Genomic DNA, 20924 nt, shown 5'->3' on the forward strand with positions numbered 1-20924 from the left:
ATTTAAATCCTTTTCGAGCAGCAAAAATGGCTTTTATTTTCAAAAACTGCCACACTCAGACGAGCATGTCTGCTTAGACAGACCCGATTCTGACTAAAAGGTATAAAGCAACGGGCAAATCTCGCGAGATGTTGTGTTTAGGGGTTGGATTAGGATGGAAAAACAGTGGTTCTGGCTAGATAGGCTACAGCTACGGCCTAAATCCTTTGAAATGTTGGGAATAGGGAGGATGAAAACTGCATTCATCCGGCGAAATTTAGGCCGTAGCTGTATCCTTTCTAGCCTCAGACCCTGACATGAAGCTAATGTTATGTATACATGCTAAGGTAGTGAAAATTGTGCCCATGTATTTCCTAAAATCTGTAAAACAGGACCAGTTTATTGAGGTTTCGTCAGACCACAGAAAAGCTAATGCGGAGAACATCAAATGCATACCTATTTTGCATTTTTGTATTCCACTTTTTATTCATATAAAACATGCTTTACTTTAGATTAGCACTGCTATTATGGCCCTTAAATTCTGAAAATAGGCTTCATGTACTACCCCCCAAACTGTTCCTAAAGATTAATTTCATTTACATTGTGCAACCCACGCATGTGTAACATGCCAGTATTTTAGGACACATGCTTACCCTGCAGTTATTATGCTGATGCTCCATTTTTGGCACATGTATGGAAACCGCTTCTCCTTTCTTAGCAACACAAATGTACACTTTAGTTGCAAACATAATGCCACATAGAATTAAAAGGCCATCTATGAACTTATCAAAATTTTGCAACACTCAATGCCCCACCTTGTCTTATAAAAGGTAATTCAATTTTATTTGTATAGCACTTTTCACAATTAGTTAATTGTTTAAAACTTGAACTTCACTTATGCAAACTCAAAAGAAAAAACACAGCAAAGATTTACTCTTGTTTTGCATTTTTATTTTTGCAGGTGATACCATTGCATGGAATGTGACATTAAAAGTGAACTCCCATATTCAAGGTTTTATGTGTGAGAGACAAATAAAATCTTGAAAAACAGCAAATACCTTACATTTTTTAATTTTTTTGTAGGTGATAGCATTAAACACCATCGCACGGAATGTGACATTAAAAGTGAACAACATTAAGCTTTGATAGTTGTCTTGCTGGACTGGAGCAAGCACCTGCCAGGTGGTGACATCTTAATATTCCTCTCCTTCTTCATCCTCCTCTCCGACGCTGTCTGTGCCGACCTCTTCATAATCCTTCTCCAGAGCAGCCATGTCTTCTCTGGCCTCAGAGAATTCACCTTCCTCCATACCCTCACCCACATACCAGTGAACGAATGCTCTCTTGGCGTACATCAGATCGAACTTGTGATCCAGACGGGCCCAAGCTTCGGCGATGGCTGTAGTGTTGCTCAGCATACACACGGCTCGCTGCACCTTAGCCAGATCTCCACCAGGAACCACAGTTGGGGGCTGGTAGTTGATGCCCACCTTGAAACCAGTGGGACACCAGTCCACAAACTGGATGGTGCGCTTGGTCTTGATGGTGGCGATGGCAGAGTTGACATCTTTGGGTACGACGTCACCACGGTACAGCAGACAGCAAGCCATGTACTTGCCGTGACGTGGGTCGCATTTCACCATCTGATTGGCTGGCTCGAAGCAAGCATTGGTGATGTCAGCGACCGACAGCTGCTCGTGGTAGGCCTTCTCTGCGGAGATCACTGGGGCGTAGGTGGCCAGAGGGAAGTGGATACGTGGGTAAGGCACCAGGTTAGTTTGGAACTCGGTCAGATCAACATTCAGGGCTCCGTCGAAACGCAGAGATGCAGTGATGGAGGACACGATCTGCCCGATCAGCCTGTTGAGGTTTGTGTAGGTGGGGCGCTCGATGTCGAGGTTTCTACGGCAGATATCATAGATGGCCTCGTTGTCAACCATGAACGCACAGTCGGAGTGCTCGAGGGTGGTGTGGGTGGTAAGGATGGAGTTGTAGGGCTCGACCACAGCTGTGGAGACTTGTGGAGCTGGATAAACGGCAAACTCGAGCTTTGACTTCTTTCCGTAGTCGACAGAGAGTCGTTCCATGAGCAGGGAGGTGAAGCCAGAGCCGGTACCACCACCAAAACTGTGGAAGATCAGGAAGCCCTGGAGTCCAGTGCACTGATCAGCCTAAAAAACAAAATGGGGAACATTTTGTTAGGGAGAAATACCTAAAGTATTATCAACTAGAACCATCATATTATGCACATATAGAAGTACGGAATAAAATCATTGGTGCCTAACCAGTTTGCGTGTCCTGTCCAGCACCAGGTCAATGATTTCCTTGCCAATGGTGTAGTGGCCACGGGCATAATTGTTGGCAGCATCTTCCTTACCAGTGATCAGCTGTTCAGGGTGGAACAGTTGGCGGTAGGTACCAGTACGCACCTCATCTGCAAAAAAACAATCAGTTGTACGTTATACGTTATTATAAACGTCTTACAATTTCATGCTGGCAGTGACATCCCATGCACATTTGGCTACAAATAAGCATTTAAACGACAATTACCGATGACAGTGGGCTCCAGATCCACGAAGACGGCTCTTGGGACGTGTTTACCAGCTCCAGTCTCACTGAAGAAGGTGTTAAAAGAATCATCTCCTCCTCCAATGGTTTTGTCACTTGGCATCTGACCATCTGGCTGGATACCGTGCTCCAGGCAATACAACTCCCAGCATGCATTGCCCATCTGGGCGCCGGCTTGGCCAACGTGCATGGAAATACACTCACGCTGTTACGAGAAAAAGAGAAGTTAACATTACAAATGACAAACATCAGCAATCTGTATAAACATCTGATATAAAAAAAGATGTTTACAATATTTTACAAATTATAAAATGGACAAAAAAAGGATGCAAAATGGGATGTCAACATAAAAAAAGTGTCAGATTACCTAAATTAGATGCATAAAAATAAATTATGAATAAATTAGGTACATAAACAGGCCAGATGGGAACAGAGCATAACCTTAGCAAAGGACGTTTACTCTGTTTTCAGATGGAAGCTTGCGTGTGAATGGTGCTTTTGTTTGAATGCTGGGTGTCGGCATTATGGTTTTCCCTTTAACCATTCTTGACATGAGAAACAATGAACCTGATGGGTATCACAGTTACTAAACATTACGTCATTAAAAAAACCTTCTGAACTCAATGACATAGCCCGTTTCAGTGGATCAATACGTCATTTACAGCTGCATCAGATGACCAGGCCCGCAGCTCTACGTGCACGAGCTTCAATGCTGACCGAGCTCAAATATACGCCCTGAAACACGTGGACACTAAATTACAGCCGAGATGTGGTTTGGGGTAACAAAAACAGGGCAGTGCTCGTTTCACCCCCACCCATTTTTCTGTGTAATTAGACGAGGAAAAAACGGGAGCCGGGGGGAACTTGATATCTGACCGCGCCTTAACTGCGCGAGCCATTATTCCCGGCTTCGGACACGCGCTCTGATGCGCATCTAACAAAAGGCTTTTGAGCCTTCACAATTTATACGCGATTTGATTCATATATGTATATCACGATATGTACATCCACAAACGGTTGTTAGATTTAACCACAATCTTTATATTTTGCCCGTTCCTACAAAAGTGCGTCACTCAGACTTCCAAGAGCGCCCACCGTTGCTCGTGCGCGCGCCCGCGGGAGGGCGGTTAATTCGCGCGCGCCCATTGTTGTATAAACGGCCGATATCAAACATAACTAAACGTTTAAAATTTGATCAACGTTTAAAATCTATTAATACCGAAATTATACTTTGTTTAAAATAGGCTAATGTTCGAGAACACTTCGTTCGTGAGAACAACACATTCTCCGGCTGTTTAAAATAAAACTGACAGAGAAAATGAATAATCGTGCTATTTTTGTTGAAAAATTAATTATTAATACTCACCATTTTGTCAGATATTCCTTCACACCGACGTTAAGGGTTCGGAAATGGAAGGCAGTATAAGCGCGGAAGCGACCGGGCTGTGTTTATATAGACCCCGCGCGACCGGAAAAAGGGGGGTGGGACTATCGCATCCCCATTGGCGGGAGCGACAGTTGGAGAGGGAAAGAGGAGGGAAAAATATGGGCGGGGCTTCATTTGAACCGACCCCCATTCTTCAGACTGAGAAGGCGGCCTACTGTGGAAGGATGGAAAAAACTAAGGTAAAACAAGAGAAGTAATTCTTAAAAATAATGTTAAAAGAAGCACAAATATAGGAAAATACCACGCTCCCACATAAAAAAATATTGCAGTGTACTTTAGCGCCGACATTAGTAAACTAGTCAAATAGATACAATAAATATTTGGGAACCTTGCCATAGTAAAATATTAAAGTATACTACTACAGTATTACATAAATATACTACGCTTTTTAGTTGATACTACAGAATAGTGTAGTATACATTAAAAAGTGTTATAATAACTATAACACACTGGAGTATATTATGTTATTTATTTGAATAACTATCATAAACCCAGTCAATATACCAGACACATTAGTAAAAACTTAAATGTGGACAAAACTAAATATTTTAGAAGCATTTAGAAAATATGGTAGATCATTGCATTAGCATAAGGTCTTATGAGTTTTTGTGCTAATGCTATTAATAAAATGTATAGCCTACATTTTAATGCTCTGTAAGTCGCATCGCTAACTGCTTTGTATAAAAGTGTCTACAAAATGTAAATGTAAAAGGGGAGTTTTACGAAAGTGACATGGTATGGGTTTATAAGTTAAACATTTTAAATTGACAAGCTTTACAATTTATGAGCTAGCAAGGATGTAACCATTTAGGATCAACTAAGGCCCTGTAGATTTGTGCATGTGCACTGTTCAATGTCAACACTTGACCTAAATTTGAAAGGATCACTATTAAAGTTTTAGTGGGCCAAATACAAACTTGCTTCACGGAGGTAAAACAGGTCATCCGTTTTTAAACAGTGTTGCTAATGAAACTGTTACAGCATTACTGTAGCTTATTGGTTAAGCATTGAGTTAGCAGCACACAGGTTATGGGTTTGATTCCCAGGCAACACACAACTGGAGGAGAGTGTGTGTGCTGTGTAAAACAGTGGTTTTCAAACGGGGGCCGCGAGATGGTGCCAGGGGGGCCCCAGTTTTATGACATTTAATCAAATAAATTTATTTATCATGAATTCTGTGCAATTAAACCTCTAGAAATTAGGCTACTAACCAACAGCACTACTTTCTATCATTTAATATGTTTTGTTTAATTAAAAGTTAAGTTTTAGAACAGTTTTTTGTCATACATTTTCTTTGGGGGGCACGAAGGTATGCGCCGTACACAAGGGGGGCCGCACGCTAAAAAAATTTGAGAACCACTGGTGTAAAATATTAACATGTAAAACACATTGACACTCCCTCCTTACCCTTTTCATGCACAAAGATTTGCCGCTTGGATAAGTCCAAATGTTTAGAGATGGCCTCAATGGAGAATGTTTGGAATTTCGGGGCTGGCGGTGTTGTTAAGCAGAAGGGCATTATGTTAAAATTAGCATACAAAGGGAAATACACTAAAGAGAGAAAAGTTGATATTTATTCATATGCCTTATGTGACAAAAAGAGACCTTAAAAGCCATTTTATGTGGGTTAGGTGAAAAGGAAGCTTGCTTTGCATTCAAATAGATGATCCTCAATGTAAATTAGGCCATTGTTTGTGGAATTCACTTTTGTGTGTTTGCAACACATTGAAAAAAGCCTTTCTAGCATATAATTTGCTACACTATTTAAGGGTTCCCTTTACAAATTAAAGTCACCATGGAATTGAAATTAATAACTTAATATTTTATAGAATATTGTAGTGTTTTTTTCTTTTAGAAATTACTTATCTCTGATTTCATTTTTTTTATGCATGCGCCCTCATAATCTTTAATGAAAAACATTAACCTCCTCCGCTTCGCTCCTCGAAATGACTTTTCTTCACTTCCTGTCATGAGGAATGCCATGAGGGCGGGGCTATCAGAGACTTGCCCTACATTTTTATTTTGTTTTTAAAGCAATTTCATTTGGATATACGTCACGATGCAGAAGACAATTGCTAATTCTGTGTCATGGTGACTTTAAAGAATTACTCCACTTTCTAAAAAACAATCCAGACAATTCATTCACCCCATGTCATCCAAAATGTTGATGTCTTTCTTTGTTCAGTCGAGAAGAAATTAAGTTTTTTGAGGAAAACATTCCAGGATTTTTCTCAATTTAATGGACTTTATTGGACCCCAACAGTTCACAGCTTAAACGCAGTTTAAAATTGCAGTTGCAATGCAGCTTCTAAGGGCTTTAAACGATCCCAAACAAGGGTTGAGGGTTTAATCTAGCAAAACGATTGAACGGCAAGAAAAATAAAAAATATGTACTTTTAAACCACAACTTCTCGTCTCTGTCACTAGCCGTGTGACGCACCAGCCCAACCTCATGTAATCACGTCAAAAGGTCATGCATGCGAAACTACCGCTCCAGTGTTTACAAATGTGGAGAAAGAGGACCGTTCTGACGTTGTTGTATGTGGAATGATGATAATTAATGTCTTTGTGTCAGTTTATTGTTTAAAATGGTCTACAAGTGTGCATTTCACATATGACTTTTCATTTGACACGTGACCTTTCAACGTCATTGCGCATTACGTGAGGCCGCGCTGGCACCTCAAACGGCTGGTGCAAGACGAGAAGTTGTGGTTTAAAAGTGCATATTTTTAATTTTTCTTGCCTAAAATCTTTTTTCTTTCTTGCGTTTTGCTAAATAAGACTCTTATGCCAAGTTTGGGATCGTTTAAAAGCCATTTGAAGCTGCGTTGAAACTGCATTGAAACTGCAAACTGTTGGGGTTCAATAAAGACTATTTAATTGAGAAAAATCCTGGAATGTTTTCCTCAGAAAACTTAATTTCTTCTCAACCGAACAAAGAAAAACACCAACACCCCAAATGACATGGGGGTTAGTAAACCATCAGGATTTTTTAAAGAAAGTGGAGTAATCCTTTAAAGGGACACTCCACATTTTTGAAAATATTCTCAGTTTCCAGCTCCCCTAGAGTTAAACATTTGATTTTTACCGTTTTGGAATCCAATCAGACGATCTCCGGGTCTGGCGGTACCAATTTTAGGATAGCTTAGCACAATCCACCGAATCCGACCAGACCACTAGCATCACGCTCAAAAATAACCCAAGAGTTTCAATATTTTTCCTATTTTAAACTTGACTCAGTTTTTTTTGTTCTAAAAACGTTTCCCTAACGTTGTTTTCCAAGGTTTGTCTTTGCGAACATTAGGGGAACGTTAAACTAACCTAAAAATAACGTTCTATTTCTGTAAAGAAAACTTTCCTGGTTAACCAAATACAAACCTTGGAAAATAATATTCTATAAAAAAAACTAACGTTAGGAAAACGTTTTGGGAACCAAAAATTGTAAGCTGGGTATACTCGGATTCTGGCGTAATAATCAAGGACTTTGCTGCTGTACCATGGCTGCAGGAGGCGCAATGATATTACGCAGCATCCAAAACCAGTCCCCTTGGTAACTTTCAATAGCAGGGGAATATTTCTGGGCAGTGCATAATATCATTGCGCCTTCGTTTTAGTGTGATGCTAATGTAGGGTGACCATACGTGCCATTCTTCCCGGACGCGTCCTGGCCAGGATTTCGGGTTCGCCTTCCGGAAGTCGTAATTTTCGACCGCATACGTTATAGATGATTATTATTATTATAACAGAAAAGCAACCATTACATTTTAGGGTAAGAATGAAACTATGATTGTATGTCTTATGTTTTTAACTGAATGGCGTATGCTGTCAACAAATACGACTTCCGGAAGACGCACCGAAATCTTGGCCAGGACGGGAAGAATGTCACGTATGGTCACCCTATGCTAATGGTCTAATCAGATTCAATGAATTATGCTAAGCTATGCTAAAAGTGCCAGCGCCAGACCAGGAGATCAGCTGAATGGATTCCAAAAAGGCAAAAATCCAATGCCCAACTCTAGGGGAGCTGGAAAATGATTTTTTTTTTTTAAAGTGGAGGGTCCCTTTAAGTTTCCCAATTTGTTTATTGATTCACAGCTCATTGTTTTAAGGGCTTTGCCTTTGAATTTACTTTAAACTTGTGTTTTTGGCTATAGTTAAAAATAATTTCAATTGTTTTAGAAATTATGTCAATGTTACAGATAGGTAATTCATTAGAGGGCACTTTTAAGCAGATGCATTTTTTGACAAATTTCTGAACTTTAAGTCTGTTCAACTCAGACATGCTGAAAAAGACTTGCCTGACCCATCCTGTCTAAAGTCATGCAAATTTTGATAAAATGTAAAGCAGTTGTTAATTGTTTGCTTGGTGCTGTTTCAATGTGTAAACCTTAATTTGCATTCTCTTAGTGTTTAAGCAGTGGGAAGCATAGACTTTAAACGAGTCTTTTGGTGGCTCAGCAATGCCCACAATTTATTTCAATCCTAAAATACCCAAACAGCTTTTAGCACTGAAGTGGTTAGCACTGTAACAATTTTTAACATGTTTGTTACTATCCTAACCAGTGTTATTTGCTGGTGCAAAGTATTTTATATCATTAGAATATATTTAGTAAAAATCAAAGCAAACAAATAAAAAACAATTAAATGAGCATAGGGAACATAAAACAATATTTTATTCATCTGAAAATACTGTTTGTGAAACTTATGATTCACTTATTTCCTAACATATCAAAAATGTATTTAATATTCCTCCCCTTCCTCTTCTCCCTCCTCTCCGACGCTGTCTGTGGCCACCTCTTCATAATCCTTTTCCAGAGCAGCCATGTCTTCTCTGGCCTCAGAGAATTCACCTTCCTCCATACCCTCACCCACATACCAGTGAACGAAAGCTCTCTTGGCGTACATCAGATCGAACTTGTGATCCAGACGAGCCCAGGCCTCGGCAATAGCGGTAGTGTTGCTCAGCATACACACGGCTCGCTGCACCTTGGCCAGATCACCTCCCGGCACAACGGTTGGTGGCTGGTAGTTGATGCCGACCTTGAATCCAGTCGGACACCAGTCCACGAACTGGATCGTGCGCTTGGTCTTGATCGTGGCAATGGCCGCGTTGACATCCTTCGGCACGACATCACCACGGTACAGCATGCAGCAGGCCATGTACTTGCCGTGGCGCGGGTCGCACTTCACCATCTGATTGGCTGGCTCGAAGCAAGCGTTGGTGATCTCGGCAACGGTCAGCTGCTCGTGGTAAGCCTTCTCAGCCGAGATGACTGGAGCATACGTGGCCAGAGGGAAGTGGATACGTGGGTATGGCACCAGGTTAGTTTGGAACTCTGTCAGATCAACATTCAGGGCTCCGTCGAAACGCAGAGATGCAGTGATGGAGGACACGATCTGCCCGATCAACCTGTTGAGGTTTGTGTAGGTGGGGCGCTCGATGTCGAGGTTTCTACGACAGATATCATAGATGGCCTCGTTGTCAACCATGAACGCGCAGTCGGAGTGCTCGAGGGTGGTGTGGGTGGTAAGGATGGAGTTGTAGGGCTCCACCACAGCTGTGGAGACTTGTGGAGCTGGATAAATGGCAAATTCCAGTTTCGACTTCTTCCCGTAGTCGACAGAGAGTCGTTCCATGAGCAGGGAGGTGAAGCCAGAGCCGGTACCACCACCAAAACTGTGGAAGATCAGGAAACCCTGGAGTCCAGTGCACTGATCAGCCTGCATAATAAAGTCATGAGTTTGTGATATCTCTACTCAAAAAGCATTTTTTTTTGTCTGAATATCATGTTTTTTACTAATGTCTCACCAGTTTGCGTGTCCGGTCCAGCACCAGGTCAATAATCTCCTTGCCAATGGTGTAGTGGCCACGGGCGTAATTGTTGGCGGCATCTTCCTTACCAGTGATCAGCTGTTCAGGGTGGAACAGTTGGCGGTAGGTACCTGTGCGCACTTCATCTGCAAATAAACAATCATTTGTATTTCATAAACATTACAAATTACTTTTTTACTATGCACTGTTGAAACGGTTAATACACCGTGCACTTAACTGTGAAAAAGTACAGAATTGAAATTGAGTCATATAAACTGTTATTAAATTAGTGTCTATACCGATAACAGTTGGCTCCAAGTCAACAAAAACGGCTCTTGGCACATGTTTTCCAGCTCCAGTCTCACTGAAGAAGGTATTAAAGGAGTCATCTCCGCCTCCAATGGTTTTGTCACTTGGCATCTGACCATCTGGTTGGATCCCGTGCTCAAGGCAATACAACTCCCAGCATGCATTGCCCATTTGCACACCAGCCTGGCCAACATGAACTGAGATGCACTCACGCTGAGAGGTAAAAATTCAAGCATGTTTAAAAACGTTTCTTCTTAAAGGTATTTTGCTCTATTCAAATAACAAAAACATCAAATAACTTAAAAAGTTTCATAGTTATACCGACAGTCAAAAACAACATGTTTTACAAGCAAAATGAGTCATGAAGACTACAGTATGAATCAACAATAAAGTCAAGCTAAATCATTCACTGTTACAATTAAATGATTATTAATAAATGATTAAACTTAAAAATCCTACCATTGTGAAACTTTTCTTTAGCCGACGTCAGGAGATCGGTTGAGAAATCTTGTGTACGGTCTCTGTTAGGATGCTATCGCTTTATAAAGAGCAAACTGATGCCATGGTAACGTGGTTTGTTGTTGGCAACAAAGGGGTTAAGTCAAATTATGTGAACAGCTGCTGTTCCGATTTTGAGGTAAGCCAATCATAGACGAACGCGCTGACAAAACAGGCTCAGTCACATCCCAATGCTTCCAGTGTCAGGCAACGCACACATGGTAACGGCAACACTAAACCATCCATAGAGATTAATATTTAACCATGCACTGGTGGATCATAGATGTGAAGAATACAGTGTTGTTTCTGATGTAAACTTAATGTTTAGGAAGCAGTGTAAAATTCTCATGACAGATGATGAAATGCATAATAAAATCAATGGACATAGGTTATTTTAAACCTAGCATTGGGTCAAAAATATACAAACATAACCCTTTGGGTTGTACTTTAAACTATGCTGGGTTGTTTTAAATCACACTGTAAAAAATATTTGCTACCTTACATTTTTTGTGAAATCAACTCAGATTTACAAGTCATGTGAACTTACTATTATTTATCTTGAGATGAGTTGCTACAACTTAGAAAATTAAGTTGGCCTATATTTTATAACAACTCTCTAGTCAAGATAAATAATAGTACATTGAAATGACTTGTAAATCTGAGTTGATTCAACAAAAACAAAATTTAAGGCAGCAAATAATTTTTTTAAGTCCATTGTTGGGTCAATTATAAACATTTTCTGGGTTAATTTAAATGTTTGTCCCTTTTGCCCCAATGCTGGGTTAAAAAAATGTTTTTTTTACTTTTGTAAGCTGATTTGGATAAATGTCAATGTCATATTAAAATATTTAATAAAAATGACTCTTTATTGCAGATTTGGCAAATCTGAACATAGTTTGTTGAGATGTTTAAAATGCTGTGGAATTTTTGGTCTTTGTCTTAGAAGAAATATCTGTAATGCAGGAGACTTAAAGGGATAGTTCACCCAAAAAATGAAAATTCAGTCATCATTTACTCACCCTAAAGTTGTTTTTAAACCTGTATACATTTCTTTGTTCTTCTGAACACTAAGGAAGATGATTTGAAGAATGTTTGTAACCCAGCAGATCTGGGGCACCATTGAATTTAAAGGAAAACACCACCGTTTTAAAATATTTTACTATGTTTTTACCTCAACTTAGATAAATGAATGCAAACCTATCTTTATTCAATGCATGCACTTTTAATCTTTGTACAGTGCTTCGTGAATGTGTTAGGATTTAGCCTAGCCCCATTCATTCCTATGGCTCCAAACAAATGTTTTATTTTGTGCCACCATACTTACTCATGTAATTACTTATGTAACAGTCTTTAAATAGGGAAAACATGGAAGTGGCTTCTAAATTCATCCCTGTTTAGAGCCATAGAAATGAATGGGGCTAGGCTAAATGCTAACACATTCACGACGCGCTGTACAAAGATTAAGTGTACGCATTGAAAAAAGATAGGTATGTATTAATTAGTCTAAGTTGAGGTAAGAACATAATAAAATATTGTAAAACGGTGGTGTTTTTCTTTAATAGTAGGAAAAAAGAATACCATGGAAGTAAATGGTGCCCCATTTGGTTATTAACATGTCTTCATTTGTATTCAGCAAAACAATTGATTTGGAACAACTTGAGGGTGAGTAAATGATGACAGATTTTTCATTTTCAGTGAACTATCCTTTTAAACTAAATCTTACGGGAAGCTGTGCATATTTTATGAGGTGGCTATATTAATTCAAATGACCACATTCGTACGTTTTTGTATGACTCGCCACTGTGACTTGGAGTTAGGGGTGGGATTTTGTTGTTGTTGTTTTTTCTAATAATCGTACGTTTTTGTATGATTAACTTTGTACGAGTTAGCCAGCTCAAAGTTTCCGTTTGCTTTCCATTTAATATCATTACCTTTTAGAAGAAACCGTTGAGATTAAAGAGATGTCATCTGATCTTTTTCCTAATGAAATCATGATCTAGATCACCTCCCAGAACACCTTAGCAACCGATTAGCATGCAGCAAGCATCAATTACATTTTCCGTCTTTGCAGATTTTCTTTTCCTTGAACTCTCTATGTTCTCTTTTAGAATTCATTTCGGGTATGTAATACCTAGCAGTACATCTTATTATCCTATTTCTGTCTGTCCTAATACATACTTCAAGCTTGGCAAACTGTACCTAAAGCACAAGCTATGCATTTGTCTATTAAGCCTGTAAACTATACTATTGTTAACAGGTGGCCATGGAGCCCAAGAACAAACATTTCTCAACCGAGGACAAAATGTTCCCATGACAATAAATGCACATAGCATGTAATTATTTTAGAGCGTTGTTAAACCGTATAGGTGACTCCAACTCTTTTATGTTTGGCATCTAATAGATCCTAAAAGAATAGTCTATTCATAGCATGTTTTGCTGTTTCTTAGCAGTCATAATTGATAGACATATTAAGAAACAAGTAAGCTTTATGGACTAATTTGTGACTTTATTAAACAGTACATTGATGAACAAGAGGACGCTAGCTTCTCAATGGCTGCCAGAGAGGGTGTTACAGCAGCATGTTATAACATGGCATCACAAGCTACCAAAATGCCACAGGACATTATTTTTCCCTGTCTAAAAATGCTTACATGTCATTTCTGTGGTGCATCTTATAACTTTACATATTGTCCAATATGGCATGTTTTAAAATAAACTATGGAGCGGTTTCCCAGACAGGGCTTATCCTAGTCCCAGACTAAAATGCATGTTTGAGCTGGCGTAATTTAAAAACGCCTTGCATTGATATATCTTAACATATCAGTTGTTTGTCTCACACCTGTAATGTTTTTTGTAAGGTTTGCTTATTTCCTGATATAACTAAGGCCTAGTCCTGGATTAATCTAAACCCTTTCCGGGAAACTGCCCCAAAGACTTATAATCTGTCAATCTTATATAAGGGGTTGACTATTAGAAATATTGCTTCATATTTGTGACCCTGGACCACAAAAATAAGTGTCGTAAGTTTTTATGCCAAAAATCATTAGGGTATTAAGCTAAAAATCATGTTTCATGAAGATATTTTGTACATTTCCTACCGTAAATATATAACAAATGCATATATTTTAGGAATATGTGTTGCTAAAGACTTAAAGGAACAGTGTGTAAGAAATTTATATCAATTAATCATAAAATGGCCCTGATATGTCACTAGACATTAGTCCCTTTCACACATACAGTCTTTACTGGTAATTTACTGGTAAATTGCAGATGGGTTGCCGGTAATCCACAGCAGATCCAAACTTATGCTATCCACTGGAAACATTTTGTTCAAAGTTAAATGAACATCCAACATTTACAAGTCTTTGTCTTCACAGAACAAAACTAGAAAAACAGCATCAAGCAAAACATTCTGGGAAACAAAATCTGAAGCAAAAAAAACAGAATAAGTTTGATGATGATTTCTGGTTCCCAGAATGCTTTGCATGAGGCTGCTATTATATAGTTTTATTCTGTAAAGACAAAGACCTGTCAATATCCAAAATTCATTTAACTTTGAACAAACTCCTGCCAGTAAACAACATAAATCCAAATCCACGGCAAATTACCGGCAACCCAGCTGCAATAACATTGTAATTTCTACTGATTTTTTTTCACTGACAACAGTGGTCTGGCCAGGATATTGTCATTTAAAAAGTGGAGTTGCAGCCCTCAACTGATGTTTATGTTGTCATTTTGTGTATTGGCCACCAGTTGTGTGATTGCAGTACCAGTTTTAGCCACAAGTTTTGTGATTGCAATACCAGTTTTGGCCACAATCCTACATACTGTTCCTTTAATTCAAACAACTTTAAGGAAATTTTCTTAATAGTTTTTCAAATATCTCGCCAAATATTGTCCTATCCTAACAAACCATACATCAATGGAAAGTCGATTTATTATATTTATTTTTAAAAAATTGACCCTCAGGGTTTTGTGGTCCAGGGTCACATTTATTAACCACACGAGCCCAAGTTGCATTGAACTACGATGTGAATCGAAACTATAACAAACACTTCCTTGAGGTAAATGATCTGCAATTTTTGTAAAATGCAAAGTATGTCTGCAATTTGCCGTTCAAAGTAAAACATCCCTCTCACACCTCCTCATAGAAATCTGAGCCTAATCATCCAAAAAGGTCATTCAAGAACATTGATGTTAGAAAGAACAGTGAATAAATGTTCCCCGCAGCCATTATTTCAAAGGCCCTACAAGCATTTCAATATTCAAACTGGATTCAAATACAGAGCTTTGAGATGAATCAAATATGAAAATCACAGCTCTAATATGTAAACAGCTCAGAGGCAGTGAATGATATCTCTGGAAGTACAGACTGACAATTTCAGACTTTATAATAAACAAACAGCAGCAAAATATTTGTAAAAAAAAATCACCTCTAAGTGGGATTCAACACTCTTTTGGCATATCAGTATATTTGTCAGAAAAAATTTCAGGGCTCAGTGTTTCATAATACATTTTCCAGATCAACACCAAAAACACCAAAATAATTTAAATCTGTGAATTGTAATGAAAATACATTTTGAACAGTTCTGTAAATGGACAGCAGAAGATGGACTTATCTCCAGTTTAACAATAAAGCATTTATTCACCACTCCATAAAGATCTATGAAATACTCAAGACAAATGCAAAACAATGTTTATAAGCTCTTCAGTTTTACAGTACGTCACTAAAGGGTTGTCAAGTGAATCGCTTTGTATTTAGTGGTTTGTCCCAAAGTATACATTTAGTTTTCTATCCTTTGGTGTCTTATACCCGCAGACATCAATATTTAAACAAATATAGAATATAAATATGAAATGATTGATCGTGTCATATTCAGAAAAGTCAAAGAGAGTCGGTCAGACGTTCACATTCGCATTCATTCAAATGACCAGGAATTAAAATAAATAACCAAAAGTCAGATGATGATACCACTGACCCAAACAAAGCATAAGAACAAAGTTAGTGTGAAATAATGTGTTGCTCCAATGCCCTTAAAAATTCACTTTAATGTCAATAAATGGGACCACAGTATATAGAATAGATTGAGAAGCCCTTATTTTTGAAAAACCACGAGAAAATAAAGCGTGGAGATGATAGCGTTCGATTCTGAGGAGAGTCCGATGGTCGTTCCGCTTACAGTTTCTGGGTGAAGTTTTCAGGGAAGACGCCTTTAGCTAGCAGGTTTTTGTTCTGAAGCCAGTGTGACTCTTTTACGCCCATTAACCAGCCATCATCCTGTACTCACAAACAGAACAGAGAAAAGGTCATTCAGGTTGGTCTCAACGCATGTGTGTGTATTTATTGTAGATTTGATAATGCATGCATGTTTGCGTTGCTGACCTGTTCATCTGGGTTGGCGAAGGGAAGCACGAGCACAATGTCACCAGCTTTCAGATCGAGTTCATCGTTGTCTGTTGCTCCATAGTCATGCACTGCTTTCACCTAGCAAATATCACATTCATTTAAATCAGTTTGGGGACGTTAGGGATATGTAGTAAATTTACTTGAAGATATTTAGGAATATGTGTCTTAAAGGGAAATTCCACTTTTTTTGAAAATATGCTCATTTTCAAGCTCCAGCTATTTTATTTTTACAATTTTGAAATCCATTCAGCTGATCTTCCCGGGTCTGGCGCTAGCACTTTTAGCATAGCTTAGCATAATCGATTGAATCTGATTAGACCATTAGCATCGCACTAAAAAATAACTAAAGAGTTTCGATATTTTTCCTATTTAAAACTCCTCTGTAGTTACATTGTGTACTAAGACCGACAGAAAATTAAAAGATGCGATTTTCTAGGCAGATATGGATCAATACTCTCAAATTGGCGTAATAATCAAGGACTTTGCTGATGTAACATGGCTGCAGCAGGCGTAGTGATATTACACACTGCCCGAAAATAGTCCACTTGGTTACTTTCAATGGCAGGGGACTATTTTCGGGCACTGCGTAATATCTGCTAAAAGTGCTAGCGCCAGACCCGGAGATCAGCTGAATGGATTCCAAAATGGTAAGAATCAAATGTTTAACCCTAGGAGAGCTGGAAAATGAGCATATTTTCAAAAAAAGTGGAATGTAACAATGCACAGATAGATAATATACCGTATCTCTAAAAATAAAGCTGCAATCCTTAACTTTTTGGTTAAAAAATAAACAAAAATCAATTATTAAGCAAATACATTAAGCAGTCCTTCCAGAAAAACGCAGAGTTTTTTGTGATTGTTGCGGGCAAACATCCTCGATTTTGCGGCACGTTTTCTTAAAAAATGCGATGGAATATGCAGGATATTTATGCAATTTATGCGATGGAATTGCGGGAATTTGCAAAAATTGCGGAACTTGCAAAAACTGCGGAAACTTGCAAAAGCTGCAATATGACATTCACGTCACTTCATAACGTTCCCATGGCAATAGAGGACACGGCTGCGCTTTTGGGAAGTAAATGCAAAATTTTTCAACTTTCTGCTAATATATATGTGACTTTTTGCTACGAAAATGCGGAGATTATGAAATCATGCAAGCCCCGCATATTTTGTGCGCGGAAATATGCAAATAATTCTGCAAAAGTGCATCGTATTTGGAAAAATGCAGCCCCGCATAAATATGCGGACTTTGGCTGATTATGCAATATATCGTGTGACCGCGCAATATATCGCGCAATCGCGTTTTTCTGGAGGGACTGATTAAGGGGTGGTTCATATTTCAAGTCTTTTGCCTGTGCAAAATGTCATGGTTAATGTAGCCTCGTGGCAAGCGTGCTCAAATGGAGAGCGGCGTGGTTGCGACACGCTTGCAACATGCACACGCTTGCAATGCGTTCTTTTATCCAGCCGTGTCAGAGCAGCATCGAGTTAAAAATATTTATAAAATAGTTATAAAATAACTTTTCAGAATGTGCGTCCTCAACGCAGGTCATGTGACACGAACCAACCAATCAGAGCGCAACTGCCCAAGTGCGTTGGAAAGGAGGAAAACGGCACAGTTATGTTTTTAGACACAAAATGTGAACCGCCTCTAAAATTTGCAGATTCTCAACGGTAAACTTATAATACCGATTTATATGTTTGGCTGTCGGGTACGATTTTGTGGGAAATGTCAGTTTGATGTCATGTGACTTACTCGCACTAAACAAACCGGACAACACCCATGCGCTTGACCCCCAAAACACAAGTCGTTTGACAGCGTCCATGAGAAGTCGAGACGTTATGAGGCGTACACACCAAATACAAATTCAACGATTTGCGCGAGTAGATTACATACAAAGTCAATCAAAAAATGCTAATAGATGCAAACTCGCGCAGAGCGATGCGAATAGCGCGAAATTGGGCAGCAATCGCATCCTAATGACGAAATCGTGCTCTAGGCAATCGTAGTGAATGTGAGTCCCACAGAGTAACGTACGTAAAGCAACCTGCAATTTTATGTTTTAAACATAGATGGTGACAGAGAGGTAAAAGTTATAGATTGCAGCTTTGAACTACTGTCTGAAGAGAACATGAAATGATGACCTCGAATCATTTTGTAAGAAGCAACTAGCTACCTAACAAACATTATTCAAGGCCAGCAAAGTATGTTAGTAGTAAGACTAGGTTTTGGAACCAAGCAAATGTGTTGAGTTCACAACACACCTTAAACAAAACAGAGGGTGGCAGCTCAGCATCTGAAGAGCCATTTGTCACTGTTGGAGCTTCATTCTACAAAAAAAAGAAATAAAAGGAAAAGTTATGACACTTAAGCAACAAATCTGCCATATAAAGAGAAATAAATTCAGCTCCCTCACACAAAATTACCACAGTTGACAGCACATACATCATCCTAACACACCCTACACACATCCACGTTCCTAAAGCATCTTACACTCTGAGGCTCCTCCCACTGAGGTTGCTTAGACTCCGCCTCCCACACTTGGGCATTGCCATTGTGTCCTGCATCTGCGTGCTGCTCTTGCCCTACCTGAGACCCATCCTCATCCCAGAACTCCACGGCTCTGTCCCACTTTGTGTGTGTAGGAGCAGCCGTTTTATTATCCCAACCCTGCTGCTCATCCCAGCTAGGTGGTTCATAAGGATGCACGGCAGGAGCAGCATCAGCATCCCAGTTAGTGGCCTCGTAGGGCTGGCTGTACTTTTGCACAGGAGCTTCATCATGTGACTTCCACTGCTGAGATGAATCTGCAGTTGGTGTATGATAAGGCTGGTGTGGATGAAAGGGATCGTTTTTGGGATTTCGGGTGGTAAAATATGGGGCAAGAGGGCCAAAGGTTCACAAAAGGACAGGGCAAATTAAGGCGGGATGGGGAAGAGACGTCATTTCATCACCCAATCAAAACACTCTCCCTGTCTGCCTTTGGTTGGACAAACAGATAGCCCAGCCTACATCATGTTTATGTAATATCCTTCTTTGACCAAAATGTGTGGTCATATTTGTTGGTTTGAATCAATCAAATTAATCTAATCCAATGTGCTACTATAGTACATTTCGACAGTAAATTTTGAGTAACATGGGATCAAGTGCTTTGTTTGATTGGATTTGAACCAGATGGTAAACCACAAAGCTACCACACCCTCGTCATGTGACATTGAACGTGACATTATAATGGGCTTTGCTATGCAAATCCCCACTATTTACATACAGTCGATGTGTTCCCTTAGCTCAGTTGGTAGAGCACTATGTTGGCAGCACAAAAAAAATCATATAGGAACACATAATGATAACGTATACACAATAAATGTGCTATAAGTCGCTTTGCATAAAAGTGTTTGCCAAATGCATAAATTAAATGTAAATTTAAAGACAGCATAAACCCAGGGAAATTAAATGTAAACCTCCTCCTTGCATGTATTCTGCATTATATTGTATAGCTTGTTTCTAATATACTGGACTCGTCTATTAATTTTTGTCTAAATGTTGATGAAAGCAACATCAAATTGTTGTTTGTAGCTTAATGTATAGCAAATACGCCACCACCAAATCACGAACATCCGGCAAATGTAATTCGTCGCAAGTTCTTACCTCCCATGAATCCCATGAAGGCCCCTTTCACAATGCAGCACAAAATATAAACGCAAGATACATCTATTACCATGCCAAATACTACTAAAATCTCAACATCAGTATTAGTATTAATGATTATAAAAGTGTTGAACACTATTGACTGCACTAAACATGAAAGGGATCCATACATATCAAATATGTGACCCTGGACCACAAAACTAGTCATAAGGGTAAAATTTTTTACATTATCTGAAAGGTGAATAAATACACTTTCCATTGATGTATGGCTTGTTAGGATAGGATTTTGGCCAAATTTGTCCAAAATACAACTATTTTTTAACATTTGGAATCTGAAGCTGCAAAAAAATCGAAATATTGAGAAAATCATTTTTAAAGTTGTCCAAATTAAGTCTTTAGCAACACATATTACTAATGATAAATACAGTTTTTTGTATATATTTTACGTTAAGAAATTTACAAAATATCTTCATGGAACATTACTTAAAGGTGTAGTGTGTAACTTTTATAAGGATCTCTTGACAGAAATGCAATATAAAATACAAAACTATATTATCAGTGGTGTATAAAGACCTCTCATAATGAAGTGTTATGTTTTTATTACCTTAGAATGAGACGTTTTTATCTACATACACAGAGGGTCCCCTTACATGGAAGTCGCCATTTTGTTTCTACAAAAGCCCTTAACGGACAAACTTTTTTTACTAAGTTGTCTCCAACGATGACATGGTTTTCTGGTGGCGGCTACCGTAGCTTCTCTATGCGTTTCTGTGAACTGTGGACTGAAACGTTTGTTGCAATTTGCAACCTCATCACTAGATGTACTAAAATTACACACTGCACCTTTAAAGGCGGAGTCCACGATGTTTGAAAAATACTTTGGAAAAGGAGACGGGCCGACTACCAAAACACACTTATAGCCAATCAGCAGTAAGCAGCGTGTCTACTAACCGACATCCTTGCCGGGTTGCGTATGTGTGGGGTGGGTCTATCAACAGAAGGTCCAGATTCTATTGGGGTAGGGGCGTGTTTGTTTAGGTGATTTCAAATATCAATATTGGCAAACATCGTGGACTCCGCCTTTAATATCCTAATGATTTTTGTATGCCATACAATGTTTTGTTGGCTATTGCTACAAATATACCCAAGCTACTTATGACTGGTTTTGTGGTCCAGGGTCACATATTTCAGACAACATACATTACACACAAACTATAGGGTTGCAACAAAGTACAAGAATCCTAAATCAATTAGA

At 39.0% G+C, this 20924-nt stretch overlaps 4 protein-coding genes across 8 annotated transcripts in view; 1 reads left to right on the plus strand and 3 right to left on the minus strand.

The window, feature by feature from the left end:
- Positions 1-908: 908 nt before the first annotated feature.
- LOC129450503 (tubulin alpha chain) lies at positions 909-4073 on the minus strand. Its single transcript, XM_055213324.2, has 4 exons — positions 3914-4073; positions 2530-2752; positions 2265-2413; positions 909-2150 (listed from the first exon to the last, which is right to left on the minus strand). The coding sequence occupies exons 1-4, from the start codon at positions 3914-3916 to the stop codon at positions 1173-1175; spliced, it is 1353 nt and encodes a 450-aa protein (XP_055069299.1). The 5' UTR covers positions 3917-4073; the 3' UTR covers positions 909-1172.
- Positions 4074-8447: 4374 nt separating this feature from the next.
- On the minus strand, positions 8448-10710 carry LOC129451089 (tubulin alpha-1A chain). The gene is made up of 4 exons (XM_055214142.2): positions 10575-10710; positions 10106-10328; positions 9804-9952; positions 8448-9715 (listed from the first exon to the last, which is right to left on the minus strand). Exons 1-4 carry the CDS (start codon positions 10575-10577, stop codon positions 8735-8737), a joined length of 1356 nt encoding a protein of 451 aa, XP_055070117.2. The 5' UTR covers positions 10578-10710; the 3' UTR covers positions 8448-8734.
- The window catches only part of gpr161a (G protein-coupled receptor 161a), a 100509-nt gene continuing 89786 nt past the window's right edge, over positions 10202-20924 (plus strand). The window contains exon 1 of the mRNA XM_055214141.2: positions 10202-10335. The gene's annotated coding sequence lies outside the window, so the exon portion shown is untranslated. The remainder of the gene's footprint in view (positions 10336-20924) is intronic.
- Positions 14485-20924, minus strand: part of bin1b (bridging integrator 1b) — a 36280-nt gene continuing 29840 nt past the window's right edge. For all 5 annotated transcript variants that reach the window (XM_073870714.1, XM_073870711.1, XM_073870710.1 and 2 more), the window contains 3 exons: positions 18286-18351; positions 15997-16098; positions 14485-15891 (listed from right to left, as the gene is read on the minus strand). In XM_073870714.1, coding sequence (XP_073726815.1) covers positions 15790-15891; positions 15997-16098; positions 18286-18351 — 270 coding nt within the window. In that variant the 3' untranslated portion in view covers positions 14485-15789. The remainder of the gene's footprint in view (positions 15892-15996; positions 16099-18285; positions 18352-20924) is intronic.

The sequence above is a fragment of the Misgurnus anguillicaudatus genome, chromosome 8 (assembly GCF_027580225.2).
Source record: "Misgurnus anguillicaudatus chromosome 8, ASM2758022v2, whole genome shotgun sequence".
Taxonomy (NCBI): Eukaryota; Metazoa; Chordata; class Actinopteri; order Cypriniformes; family Cobitidae; genus Misgurnus; species Misgurnus anguillicaudatus.